Source organism: Nerophis lumbriciformis, linkage group LG15 (genome assembly GCF_033978685.3).
Source record: "Nerophis lumbriciformis linkage group LG15, RoL_Nlum_v2.1, whole genome shotgun sequence".
Lineage (NCBI taxonomy): Eukaryota > Metazoa > Chordata > Actinopteri > Syngnathiformes > Syngnathidae > Nerophis > Nerophis lumbriciformis.
Genome location: NC_084562.2, coordinates 37,870,191 through 37,885,485, shown reverse-complemented (window position 1 = coordinate 37,885,485; position 15,295 = coordinate 37,870,191). Strand labels below are relative to the sequence as shown.

Here is a 15,295-nt window from a genome sequence, read left to right as displayed (position 1 = left end):
TTCCAACGATAAAGTCAAAGAAGTCTGCCGCCAGACCCCCATTGAATCTGCCGGAATGTGTGAGCAATTCAGGGACAAAGGACCTCGGTAGCACGGCAAGCAATGGCGGCAGTTTGTTCCCGCAGACGAGCGAGCTAAACCCCCTGGATGTCTTGGCTCACACCGTCCCTTATGCCACCGAAGATGATCAAGAGAAGAATATCGACCCTAGCTTCCCTGCCCTACTGACATCAACTCCAAAACTGGACAGATCAGCTTTCAGGAAAAGAGCGCTGATGAGGGTATGTCTACAGAATATATTAATTGATGAAAATTGGGCTGTTTGCACTCTCAAAGTGCATGTTGTTGCCAAATGTATTTCATATGCTGTAAACCTAGTTCATAGTTGTTAGTTTCCTTTAATGCCAAACAAACACATACCAATCGTTGGTTAAAAGGCGATCGCCAAATTCGTCCTCGCTTTCTCCCGTGTCGCTGGCTGTCGTGTCGGTTTCGCTTGCATACGGTTCAAACCGATATGGCTCAATAGCTTCAGTTTCTTCTTCAATTTCGTTTTCGCTACCTGCCTCCACACTACAACCATCCGTTTCAATACATGCGTAATCTGTTGAATCACTTAAACCGCTGAAATCCGAGTCTGAATCCGAGCTAATGTCGCTATAGCTTGCTGTTCTATGCGCCATGTTTGTTTGAGTTGGCATCACTATGTGACGTCACAAGAAAATGGATGGGTGTATATAACGATGGTTAAAATCAGGCACTTTGAAGCTTTTTTTAGGGATATTGCGTGATGGGTAAAATTTTGAAAAAAAACTTCGAAAAATAAAATAAGCCACTGGGAACTGATTTTTAATGGTTTTAACCCTTCTGAAATTGTGATAACGTTCCCCTTTAAGAGATTGTTCAAACTACAAGTGTTCACAAAGTACAAAGCAGAAAAATTATGATAAACATCTTGAACCTTTAAAAAAAAAAAAGAATCTCATTCATCTTCTGGGTGAATCATACATGACTTAACTGTTTATTTATGAAAACTGTGTACCGTATTTTTCGGACTATAAGTCGCAGTTTTTTTCATAGTTTGGCCGGGCTCCAGTGCGACTTTTATATGTTTTTTTTCTTCTTTATTATGCATTTTCGGCAGGTGCGACTTATACTCCGGTGCGACTTATACTCCGAAAAATACGGTATATGTTTAATATTTATCAATGTATTTAATATCTGTTTAATTACTTATTGTTTATTAATTCATTACTAATTTATTCACCCTTCTGTTACAGAGAACAAAGAAATGGGATAAAACTGTTATGATATGAACAGGGGTAGGATTAAATGAGCTGTGCTTCTTCCTACTCCATTTTGGACGTGCTATAATGAAACAGCTGGAAATACGTGATGCATTACATTGTAAACGTATTGTATGCATGTTTGAAATAATCGTGATGCTAACTGACTAAAAGCGTACAATATGACAGAGGGTGGGGGTTAGCGGCGAAGGTGGGTGAGGTAGACGAAATTTTCACCGTCGGCCCTAAAACAAAACGATGATTTGACATGTTCTACATTGTAATATATGAACACCTGGGAGAAAGTGAAGGACACATTTGATTTTTAACGCTATAAGATGCCATCAGCAGGCGAGCCATCGATCGGGACATCTACAGACTGTAACTTAAAGCTGTGTGTGTTTGCTGCTGGTGTTCTGTCAAAAAGAGCTGTAAGTTGCCATTCTTGTATAAACCGGGATGAACACGAATATGTAGACTACCATATTTGCGTCAATGTGCTGAAAGTGTCTAAATGGGTACAACTTTACTGCATGACAAATGTGGCGCAGTTATCGCTTCTTTCTGGTGAAATACTAGAACAGTCTTAAATTCCTTACACATGCGCCGATCTTCCTGTAAATTTTGATGGTGGATCACGGTAATGGGTGGGTTGCAACTGTATTATTGCAGTGGTGCCAATATCCCCCCTTGTGGTGGAAAATTATAAAAGCCATAACTTCCTTCAACATCATCCGATTTTCCTGAACTTTCTGATGGTGGGTTGTGGTGTAGGGTGCAATTTAACTGCATGACAACTGTGGTGCAATTAATGCCCCCTGGGGGTGAAATACTATAAAAGGCATAACTTCCTTACACATGCTCCGATCTTCCTGAAGTTTCTTATGGTGGGTTGGGGTGTTGAGTGGGACACAACTGCATTACTACTGTGGCACCTTGCGGTGAAAAATTATAACTGTCATAATTTCCGTCCACATGCTCCAATCTTCCTGGAAATTGTTATGGTGGGTCGGGGTGTTGGGTCGGACCTCATGGCATGAATACTGCAGAACTTTTATTGCACCCTTGAGGTGAAAAAGTATAACTGTCACAACTTCCTTCCACATGCTCCAATCTTCCTGAATTTGTTTAGGTGGGTTGGCGTGTTGGGTGGGAAGAAACTGCCTACCGTATTTGTCGGACTATAAGTCGACGTTTTTTTCATAGTTTGGCCGTGGGTGCGACGTATACTCCGGAGCGACTTATGTGTGAAATTATTAACATATTACCGTAAAATATCAAATAATATTATTTATCTCATTCGTGTGAGCGACGAAGCAAATGTCCGCAATCGTCACACACACGTCAGCAATCGTCACTCACACGCCAAACAATAACAATACGGCGGGGGCGGAGCCTGAAGTCCCCAATGGGTCAGTACTTGTTCAGAAGTGGGCGGAGCATCACGGCGAAATCTGCCCCCCCGCCATTACCAATCAAACTGTTATTACTTCACTTCAGATGATCGGATCTTTCTCCAAACTGACATGAAGATTTAACGTCTAGGTCCACCCATTCCTAGTTATTATTAAAAAAATGTATCAAAGTGAAAGCCTTTTTGAGGGCCTTAAAATATATGAAAATTAAAAATGTTTTGGGCAAACTCACCCGGACTGGTGAAAAACTTGGTATTTTAGAGGTCCCGAACATGAACAATCTAAAATGGCTCGACAGCGCACCCCTTAAAATAAAATAAAAATAAGCCCCTGGGCCCTGTTTCACATATCGTCCCGGAAATCGCTGGAGACGTCCATCATGACAGGACGCACAAAAAAGTCTCAAAAACCCATATTCAAAAACAGATGGGAAGTCGGACATATTGGTTTAGGTCGGCCATTTTTTGTGGCAAAAAAGGCTTGTACTTTAACAAACTCCTCCGAGGGACTTTGATCAAATGAGTCGCAGTTAAAATTACAGACACTATACATGGACGTGATGATAAATTGTGAAGGACATTTTCTACGCCATAATATGTGGCCGTGGTATGGCGCCAAATTGGGCATCTTTGGTTTTTGGCCTGTTTTCGGTTCAAATACGGGATCGTACTTGAACAAACTCCTCCCAGGGACTTTGACTAAATGAGTCGTGGTTAAAATTACATATACTATACATGGACTTGATGATAAATTGCGAACAAATATGTTTTACGCCATAAAATGTGGGTGTGGCATGGCACCGAACTAGGCAACTTTGTCTTTTGGCCTGTTTTCGATGAAAAAAAGGGGTCGTACTTGAACAAACACCTCTTTGGGACTTGGGCCAAATGAGTCGTCGTTAAAATGACAGATACTAAACGAAGAGAGGATGACAAGTTGCAAAACACATTTTGCCTACGCCAAAAGATGTGGGCGTGGCATGGCACCAAACATTGCGCCGATGGCTTTTGGCCATCTTACACGAAATGTAAAAAACTCAGCTCCACAAACTCAGATCTTGATCATAACTGGTAGAAATGATGACACCGTGAAGTGCCCTATTCGTAGTGGGCAGAGCCTAGCGATGAAAACTGTTCCACCCCATCGGCCATCAAACTGTCAATACTTTACTCCAGGTGATCAGCGATCTTTCTTTACTTACGGTACTTGAAAAATGTTGATGTTTTATCATGGCAACATGTTGATATCACAACCAATGGCGCCATGTGGGTGGAGAATTTAAGACTTGCCCAACAACACAAAACTTGATTAGCTCAGCTCCACAAGGTCTGACATTGATTATATTTGTTGTGTATGATGAAAGTTTTCATCGGGCATCGGGAAGGATGTGACCACATGCGTCATGCGTGCCTGGAGACTTGCGCCAAGCCCGCGGTGCAAGAGGCGAGGGCCCTTTCAACACTGCTCGCAGCTTTAACTGTTATTGCTATTATTATAAATATTACTTAACTTGTGGTTTATTCGTTACGCAATTATATCTGGGTTTTTTTAAATTACAATTAAAGTTGAAATTTCCTAGTATAATATATACTCCATCCATCCATCCATTATCTACCGCTTGTCCCGTTCCAGGTCGCAGGGGTGCTGGAGCCCATCTAATACTCTTGTTTTCAAATAAATATATATTGTGTAATTAATCGTGATTACAATATCAATCAAAATAATCATGGATATTATTTTTGCCATAATCGCCCAGCCTTATCATAAATTATCCCTCTCAACTGGACAGAAGAAGGTTTAGGGTGTATTCTGACGAGTCGGTACACTTTGACATCCAATTTAGACTCAGGAATGGCAAGAACGACACGAAAAGATGCTTGGTCACCTCCCTCACCTCCCGTTTCCTCGCGAGGATTATGAGTCATTCCTTATCTAAATGGGACTATATGACCATCATAGCAGTTGGCATCTTAATGACAGCAGACCTTATACAGTAAATTAGGTTTTGTTATGTTTGTTGGCTCTCATAAAGTCTGCAGTGAGTAATAATTAGTGATGAAGACAAAAATGCAAATGTCGTGATGCGTTTTTGAAATGTATGCTCAAAATTATAAAATTATCCATCCATCCATCCATTTTCTACCGCTTGTCCCTTTCGGGGTCGCAGGGGGTGCTGGAGCCTATCTCAGCTGCACATGGGCGGAAGGCGGTGTACACCCTGGACTAGTCGCCACCTCATCGCAGGGCCAACACAGATAGTCAACATTCACATTCACACACTAGGGCCAATTTAGTGTTGCCAATCAACCTATCCCCAGGTGCATGTTTTTGGAGGTGGGAGGAAGCTGGAGTACCCGGAGGGAACCCACGCAGTCACGGGGAGAACATACAAACTCCACACAGAAATGTAAACATTAAATGTTTTCATAAATGTGCCCTTTAAGACATTACATGTGTATATAAAACCTTAATGGAAGTGTTTGGATGTTTTTAAGGGCTTTATAGGCAGAATAGAGCGGCTCCAATAGGCTCCGTTGTAAGCGAACTTTTGATCGCATTTATCTAATAGTTAGAACGCAAAAAAACACATCCATCGTCATGTCCTTTATAATGATTGTGAACGATAGGAACAATTCCATAAAAATTGCAGTCCCCCTTTAAAGTAGCCTACTTGTAAGTTGAATTATCATCACTGTGTTTGTGTGTAAACATACACACAGTTACTTTCACTTACTTGAGGTAAAGCAGAGTTGAGTTGTCTCTGAAGAGAGTCCCTTTCATGACTGACTTCATGCAGTTTACCCTGAGCCAAGCCCAGATTTTCTTGAGTTTCTCTCAGAGTCTCAAGAAGACGATCCCTCTCCTCCAACATGGACACCATCAGAGACTCAAAATGACCTTCAGAGTCTGACTGTAGTGGGGAGCCGGAGGCTTGACGGCCAGCGCCACCTCCCCCACTCAGCCCTTCTGTCTCACTGATCGTGGGCATCACTTCACACATCATCTAGAATCATAGATTGGATGAACAAAAATGTTAATATAAATGCAAAACAATAAAATAAGCTTTATTATTTCCATTTCAAATGTTAATTGCAACATAATAAATACCGTATGTGAAATGCTCAGTGTAAGCAAATGCTTTTTAAAATGCAAGGGGAATATATTTTTCCAGATGGCAACAGGCTGGTTTCTAGAAAGCCTCATTAGAAAATCATAGACACATATTGCAGTTCACATGTGATGAGGCAATACAATATACTCCTATAGCTGTTTCCTGCCATGCCACAAATATTATGCTGTGAACCTTTACTTGGCACAATGACAATTAAGTTGACTCTCGCCTCTAGTTTTTGTCTGCAGCCACAGAAAAAGTAACTAGGAAAGAGGATCAGATAATTTATAAAGATTCCCACTCCTAAGAAAAAGTATGAAAGAAAATCAATAATGCAAGTAGAAGCATAAAAGCAAAGTATATTTTGCATCTGTGAGCATTTTAACTAGAGACAAATTATTTTTATTAGAAGGCTAAGTAGACAATTAATCCTGGCAATTGTTCATGTTCTAAAATCACTGGACAGATGTGACAGTAGAAGTTTAAAAGGTTAAAAATGCATTTGCTAGGTGATCTAATCAACACAGCCTAAGGTCAACAAAACAATAAGTATTGCAACAGCCTATTGACAAAACACAGCCAAATCAGCTGAAACTACTTACTGGTAAATGCTACAGAAAAAAACCCTTGCCCAGCTAAAACAGGTCTGCTTTAGTTATGTACGAAAAATAATGTATCTCTCAGTTACACGATATAAAACCCTGCTACATTAGTAGATTTAGTCAAAAAAGTAGCCCATCAACAGAGGAAGGACATTCGAGGGAGTTGGTAGGACTCAGTATCTACAACTTGGTCCTTCAAACTGAATGCTCGACAAAAGTCTGTAATCATGTGAATTGGATTTTGCATAACTGCTAAGATAACTTAAACCAGGAACAAGTAGGTGGCAACAGGAAAACTGTCAGTTCTATATTGCGAGACATATTAACAGAATGCTTTACAGTTAGTTGTCTTACGCACATACGTAATAACGTCATTACGTACGAGAAGCCATAAGAGGGCGGGATACTACATTGGAAAGTTAACACCCTCAAAACATCTGCGTAAATGTTGCAAACAGACCCTTTAAGTTATCCATCCATCTTCTGTCGCTTATATATATATATATAATATATATATATATATATATATATCTTTGTAGCTTTGATGTAGCAAGCTACTTTTGCCATGCAGCTTGCTCCAATTCTCTGGGGACAGCTTCCCATGGAGTTTAACTACATTTAATTAAGTGTAACTAGTAGCTTAGCTTACTACATTTTCTGAGTAGCTCAAGCTATACATATATGCCTACAGCATGTGTATAAAACGTTGATGGAAGTGTTTAGATGTATTTGAAGAACTTCATAGGCAGAAAGGAGCGACTCTCATAGGCTCCATTGTAAACTGAATTTTGCTCGCGTTTATAATAGAGAGCATAAAAAACATGCGTGTGCTTGTATTACTTAAGTATCGTGAATGGTAGGCAACATTTAAAAAAAGTAGTGCAGATCCCCTTTAACTATATATTCTGGTAATTGTGGATGACAAGTAATACACATAACAAAACAGATTTTGACTACAATTAACATGTATCAAAACACAACAGGCAGACAGGCAAACTAAACTCGATTTACTGTAAACAATATAACACCAGTGTTTAACTTTTATACAGTGAGTAGACTAAAATGCAAAAAGCAAAAATGTATATTTTAAAATCTGCATCGTTTAGCGACATAGATGTTGGATTTTTACCCATGTAGTACCACACTTGTCATACATTGTTAGTGGCACATTATTAAAGCCAACTACTGTTTTAGTGGCAATTATGTACAGGATTCTACGTAAATAATGAAGTAATTCCAAATACCTTGACAAATCTTCTATCTCTCCACAGGCAAGTCAACGAAGTCCAGGTTCTCCAATAAGAACACCGACAGATTATCACATATACGGAGACATTCAACTCTACAGTTCCCTAAGACAGTGTAATATATTAAGGCTTTTGATGTATATTCAACTGCAGACAAGGCCTTAAAGTAAACCGATTCCAGCTTCGGCCGGCTAACTCAGCGATAGCTAGCTAGCATTAAGCAAGTAAACTTGTGATTCGATGGTTGCATATCTGGACTTCAAAGTGTTTTCTTTACTTCATAGAAAAACAGCTACTTTTAGAATAAATATATTCCTAAAGGCTAAATTGCTTAAAATAAGTTGTTAGCTTTGATACGGTGACGTGGAAACGGCGATAAGACTGCTAGCCTTTGGCTAATTTAAAGCAAAAGTCTTTGGCTTTAAATCGGTTTGGAGTCAACAGTTAGCCGGCGTTAGCTACTAGCCAGCAGCTAGGTGGCTAACGCTTGCTAATTTGCTAACGACACCGAGTTGACTTAGCTCGAACTACACTTTGTATAAAAGTGGATAAAATGTCAAAATGCCTTAAGTCCATCTGCCAGATATTTTCCAAAGTGACAACAAATAAAAAAAGACACAAGTCAAAAGTAAGACTTTGAAGCTTGACCAAAACGATGAGTCTGTCAAGTAACGTTAGCGCATTAGCTAACATTAGCTTGCGGTCGATTCGGAGGAGTCGCGTCACCACATCACAGCGCAACGCTTTTACTCCCTGACAGTTTTGCCCGTTAGTTAGGTTTTCGTCGAGTTGGATAATCCAGTTGTGGAATATACCACATTCGTCGAATGTCCTGTCTTTTAGCTTTTGATCTTTCGGTATTTCCACATTTAAAGTTCGCTGGTCCGGTTTTTCCCTGACGCCACTGCCTGCCAGCTTGGGCAGTCGGGAGAGCCAATGGTTGGCTCGGGTCGCTAGCTCGTTTCATTAGCCTGGTACTCCGCTGAAGGACAGTGCTCTGCGGGGAAGCTTGACAAGAGGAGTTAGAAATAATCTGACTGCTCTATGGTACTTCCAAAACTAAAATGTGAGCATTTTAAAATGTGACACAAGTACATGTTTGTACAATGCAGTGGCTACCCAAGTTTAAAACAAGGTATTATTATTTAATTGTGCCAGATTTAACGTCGACAATATGTCAGTAATCGATCTTAAAACATTACATCCAGTGTTGGGTTAGTTACTGAAAACCAGTAACTAGTTACAGTTACTAGTTACTTTATTTCAAAAGTAACTCAGTTACTAACTCAGTTACTTAAACCAAAAAGTAATGCGTTACTGTGAAAAGTAACTATTTAGTTACTTATATATATATTTTTTAATTTTTTTAAGGCCCCATTTAATGCCCTTTTAGCCTTAATTTTAGTACTGTTATTGCACTGGAGAATAATACAATCTGTTGTTCAACTTGACATGCATTTGCATCATTGAACTCTGCTAAGCAATGTGCTCTACATACAACACACAAAGACAAAGATATGTTTTAAAGGGCCAATTTGTTTCAGACCAGAACAAATTGACAAAACTATTTTAAATAGCTGCAACTTAACATACATAAGTAACAAACAGCATAATAACAACATAGCTGTAAAACAAGAAAGGCACACACTACATACATAAAGCCTAACCAGGCGTTTTCTCAAGGAATTCTGAAATAAAATCATGTCTGAAGCCCAGAACACTCTACACATTTCCCCACTTAGTTTAGAGAAAAGGAAATATTAGCCTGGCCCACTAGTATCCCTCTTTAGGTTTGTGAACTTTATAGTCTAAACATTTAGAGTGATGTGATAATCAAACACTCTAAAAGTTTAAAATGAAAGAGTATATAAGAGAATTGACAGAGTGTGTGTACCTTCACGTGTGCAGTGCCTCGTTAAAATCCAGCCGCTGTTGGAGGTGGAGGTGAGTGTGTCTCTTTACTAGCTTCGTCGAAGCATGTTGTTTTTGTCGCTGTTTCAGCATATTTGAAACTTACATTCAGCTAAAATGTTCTTTTCTTTGTGGTCGATAAAAGAAACGTACTGAAAATATCTCCATTTTAAGAAACTCGGCTTCGGGGTTCGCCATGACGTCTTGATAGTAGACACAGACACGCCCCCTCCCCCACACACACACTCACACACACACACGTACACACAGACAGCGCGCGGCGCGCCTCTTTTTTGTCGCCTCTTCAGCAGCGACACTCAGATCTTCTCAGTTTCTAGCCGATACTACATAAAAAATAACGCAAAATAACGCAGTAACGCATCATGTAGTAACGGTAACGGAGTTACTGAATATAAAAAATAACGCGTTAGATTACTAGTTACCGCCGATAGTAACGGCGTTACAGTAACGCGTTACTTTGTAACGCGTTAGTCCCAACACTGATTACATCACGCAATGTCATTGTCAACAAATGTACTGGTTTTTACATTATTACTCGACCGTGATGTACAGTACATCAATTCGTAACTGCTAATTGACGCTGAAAAAACTTTTATAGGTATTAACTAAATTGGCCCTAGTGTGTGAATGTGAGTGTGAATGTTGTCTGTCTATCTGTGTTGGCCCTGCGATGAGGTGGCGACTTGTCCAGGTTGTACACTGCCTTCCGCCCGAATGCAGCTGAGATAGGCTCCAGCACCTCCCGTGACCCCAAAAGGGACAAGCGGTAGTAAATGGATGGATGGAACACTGATTTAAATTAAAAAAAATAGGAAATACATGTGTATGTGTGGCCTAGTCGGTGTTTCATTGACTGATAAAACAATAGCGCCATCTTGTGTGATCTTAATGTAATTGCAACTACGATTGCATTGAAACGGCATGGTTTGTGCACAAATACAACACGATACAAATATAAATATTACGACTATAAAATAGACTATTACAATTTTAAATAATGCAGAAAAGTGTCTTTTAAAATATTCAAATGCACTGTGCTCTGTTTTATACGGTCGCCCGGTAGTACAAAACACTATCATTTAATGAAAAATGTTACAATTTCAGAAAACACATTAATTAAAGACAAACCAGTTTACAATTTCAGAAAACACATTAATTAAAGACAAACCAGTTTACAATTTCAGAAAACACATTAATTAAAGACAAAACAGTTTAAAATTTCAGAAAACACAATAACAAAAAACAAAACAACTTTTATATTTTAAACAAATTAACAAACGACGAAACACTACACTTTCATAAACCGGAACAGGAAGGTCCCATAAGCCCAAATTGACAGCAGAGTCAGCCAATCATTTTGTTCATGCCCGCATAGCCCGAATAAAGAAGTAAAGACTCAGCGGCTCTGTGATGTGGGGCAATCCTTTAAAATAAATAACTACTTTTCGGTAATGGCATCATTCCCAAATTATGTCGGCTCTATTGATAACCTCACTAACAACTTTGACAATGCCCTGCGCAAAACCATTGATAGTATAGCACCGCTAAAACAAAAAAGGGCCCCTAAAAGGCGCACCCCATGGTTTACAGAGGAAACCAGAGCTCATAAATTATCATGTAGAAAGTTGGAACGCAAATGGCGCGCGACCAAGCTTGAGGTTTTCCATCAAGCATGGAGTGATAGTTTAATATCGTATAAACGCATGCTTACCTTAGCTAAAGCTAAATATTACTCAAATCTCATCCGCCTCAACAAAAACGACCCTAAATTTTTGTTTAGTACAGTAGCATCGCTAACCCAACAAGGGACTCCTCCCAATAGCTCCACCCACTCGGCAGATGACTTTATGAATTTCTTTAATAAGAAAATTGAACTCATTAGAAAGGAGATTAAAGACAACGCATCCCAGCTACAACTGGGTTCTATGAACACAGATACAACTGTATCTACGACGGATACTGCAATACAAAATAGTCTCTCTCTTTTTGATGAAATAACATTAGAGGAACTATTACAGCGTGTAAGTGGGATAAAACAAACAACATGTTTACTTGACCCACTTCCTGGGAAACTTATCAAGGAGCTTTTTGTATTATTAGGTCCATCAGTGCTAAATATTATAAACTTATCACTTTCCTCTGGCACTGTTCCCCTAGCATTCAAGAAAGCGGTTATTCATCCTCTGCTCAAAAGACCTAACCTTGATCCTGACCTCATGGTAAACTACCGACCGGTGTCCCACCTTCCCTTTATTTCGAAAATCCTCGAAAAAATTGTCGCACAGCAGCTAAATGAACACTTAGTGTCTAACAATCTCTGTGAACCTTTTCAATCCGGTTTCAGGGCAAATCACTCTACGGAGACAGCCCTCGCAAAAATGACTAATGATCTACTGCTAACGATGGATTCTGATGCGTCACCTATGTTGCTGCTTCTTGATCTTAGCGCTGCTTTCGATACCGTCGATCATAATATTTTATTAGAGCGTATCAAAACACGTATTGGTATGTCAGACTTAGCTTTGTCGTGGTTTAACTCTTATCTTACTGATAGGATGCAATGCGTCTCCCATAATAATGTGACCTCGGACTATGTTAAGGTAACGTGCGGAGTTCCTCAGGGTTCGGTTCTTGGCCCTGCACTCTTTAGTATTTACATGCTGCCGCTAGGCGACATCATACGCAAATACGGTGTTAGCTTTCATTGTTATGCTGATGACACCCAACTCTACATGCCCCTAAAGCTGACCAACACGCCGGATTGTAGTCAGCTGGAGGCGTGTCTTAATGAAATTAAACAATGGATGTCCGCTAACTTCTTGCAACTCAACGCCAAGAAAACGGAAATGCTGATTATCGGTCCTGCTAAACACCGACATTTATTTAATGATACCACCTTAACATTTGACAACCAAACAATTACACAAGGCGAATCAGTAAAGAATCTGGGTATTATCTTTGACCCAACTCTCTCGTTTGAGTCACACATTAAGAGTGTTACTAAAACGGCCTTCTTTCATCTCCGTAATATCGCTAAAATTCGTTCTATTTTATCCACTAGCGACACTGAGATCATTATTCATGCGTTCGTTACGTCTCGTCTCGATTACTGTAACGTATTATTTTCGGGGCTCCCTATGTCTAGCATTGAAAAAAATTACAGTTGGTACAAAATGCGGCTGCTAGACTTTTGACAAGAACAAGAAAGTTTGATCATATTACGCCTATACTGGCTCACCTGCACTGGCTTCCTGTGCACTTAAGATGTGACTTTAAGGTTTTACTACTTACGTATAAAATACTACACGGTCTAGCTCCGTCCTATCTTGTCGATTGCATTGTACCATATGTCCCGGCAAGAAATCTGCGTTCAAAGAACTCCGGCTTATTAGTGATTCCCAGAGCCCAAAAAAAGTCTGCGGGCTATAGAGCGTTTTCTATTCGGGCTCCAGTACTATGGAATGCCCTCCCGGTAACAATTAGAGATGCTACCTCAGTAGAAGCATTTAAGTCCCATCTTAAAACTCATTTGTATACTCTAGCCTTTAAATAGCCCCCCTGTTAGACCAGTTGATCTGCCGTTTCTTTTCTTTTCTCCTCTGCTCCCCTTTTCCTTGAGGGGGGGGGCACAGGTCCGGTGGCCATGGATGAAGTGCTGGCTGTCCAGAGTCGGGACCCGGGGTGGACCGCTCGCCTGTGCATCGGCAGGGAACATCTCTGCGCTGCTGACCCGTCTCCGCTCGGGATGGTGTCCTGCTGGCCCCACTATGGACTGGACTCTTACTATTATGTTGGATCCACTATGGACTGGACTCTCTCAATATTATGTCAGACCCACTCGACATCCATTGCTTTCGGTCTCCCCTAGAGGGGGGGGTTACCCACATATGCGGTCCTCTCCAAGGTTTCTCATAGTCATTCACATCGACGTCCCACTGGGGTGAGTTTTTCCTTGCCCGTATGTGGGCTTTGTACCGAGGATGTCGTTGTGGCTTGTGCATCCCTTTGAGACACTTGTGATTTAGGGCTATATAAATAAAGATTGATTGATTGATTGACTTTTTTGAGATCATGATCGCTTGCTTGGAAATACCTTTCAGTCTGTTCAATGTTAAATTTTGTTGTAGTTTGCTATTTCGTTCCACACGTAAAGCAGACCGGGCGAGGCCTCACAAGTAGTTGGAAATAACTCTTTTCAAAATGCACATTTCTCCCATTATAGCACTCAAACTCAAGGCCCGGGCCCAGATATGGCCCGCCACATCATTTCATATGGCCCGTGACAGCCTGGAAATAATGTGCATCAGTAAAGCATCTTTCTTGCTAAAAGTATTTGGTCTTTAAAATGTTGACAGAAAACAATGACTGCTTGCAATTGCATATCTTATAAACCAGTGGAGTCCATTTGTGGCCCACAGCTGGAGTTTTGTTGACCCACAGAATATTGTCGAAATAAAATCCAACAAAAATAACAAGAAAAAAGACAAAAAATACATAATACAATGAAAAAGAGATTACATTTTTGATACTAATAAATACTACTACTAATAATAATATACGTTGTTACATACAACACAAAGCTGACATAAAATGTTGTCTTTAGATATATGTACAGTTGTTTCTCGCCACATCGCTGCTTCAAATATTGCCATTGCGTTTAAAAAAAATTGTTTTTAAAGTATAGTCAAACATTTTTGGTCCTAAATTAATCATTCTCAAGCATAATGGCCAAATAAACCAAATATGTTAATAGTACAGTAGTATGGGCTACTAGAAGAGACCAAATCAATCAGAGCACGCTGTTCAGTATCGTGGCCAATGATTGGCTCAGCCTAACGCATCAAATATCAAAATGACCCCCTAATTCTTTGACTTTTCAGTATGTGGCCTTTGGTGGAAAACGTTTGGACACCTCTTTTCTCAACTCGATTATCTGATAATCCATCCATCCATCCATTTCCTACCGCTTGTCCCTTTCGGTGTCGCAGGGGTGGCAGGCTGCAGCCTATCTCAGCTGCATTCAAACGGTAGGCGGGGTACACCCTGGACAAGTCGCCACCAAGATATTCCAAGCATTTTTTTTTTTTATCACAATTACATAGCTTCTCACATTGACTTATGATTTCAAAGCAAGTTAGTTATCCATCAAGTTGTTAGTAAAAATATAATGATCAAATGCATATAAAATTGTATAATGATATAATGAGGCGATTATGTGTTTTATATTAATATATATATTCACTGTTAATAATTGATTTGACTGAAGAAATTTCAACTGCAATAGATAAAAAACATATTTTGTGGACCTTCAAAAAGCGTTTGATACGCTTGATCATGAAGTGTTATTTGACAAATTGTATAAATATGGAGTAAGAGGTGTAGCTAATGAGTGTGTCAAAAGTTACCTTGATGAACAGTTTGTGGAAGTTAACAATAAGAAGTCTGCCTTACATAATATCAGTTGTGGAGTTCCACAAGGATCGGTCCTTGGACCTATATTGTTTCTCATGTATGTCAATGATATCAATATGGTTTCCAAACGGTTTAAGTGTATTTTATTTGCGGATGACACACCCTATTTTATTCAGGACAAATTATTAAGGATGTGTTAAAGGTGGTTGAAAACAATTCTATCAAAATAAAAAAATGGTTTGATGTATGGATGCCTCATTATACATCAAAGTAGTTGAGATTCAAATAG

The 15,295-nt window shown here is 39.7% G+C and overlaps 1 protein-coding gene across 9 annotated transcripts in view; it reads right to left on the bottom strand.

Moving 5' to 3' along the window:
- The window catches only part of ppfia1 (PTPRF interacting protein alpha 1), an 89,847-nt gene extending 81,179 nt beyond the window's left edge, over positions 1 to 8,668 (bottom strand). For 4 of the 9 annotated variants that reach the window (XM_061975187.1, XM_061975188.1, XM_061975193.1 and 1 more), the window contains exons 1-2: positions 7,660 to 8,666; positions 5,436 to 5,705 (exon numbers count right to left, since the gene is read on the bottom strand). In XM_061975187.1, the coding sequence (XP_061831171.1) occupies positions 5,436 to 5,705 (270 nt within the window). In that variant the 5' untranslated portion in view covers positions 7,660 to 8,666. Of the gene's footprint in view, positions 1 to 5,435; positions 5,706 to 7,659 lie in introns of all 9 variants that reach the window. The other 5 variants (XM_061975186.1, XM_061975189.1, XM_061975192.1 and 2 more) reach the window with 3 other exon arrangements.
- Positions 8,669 to 15,295: the final 6,627 nt, after the last annotated feature.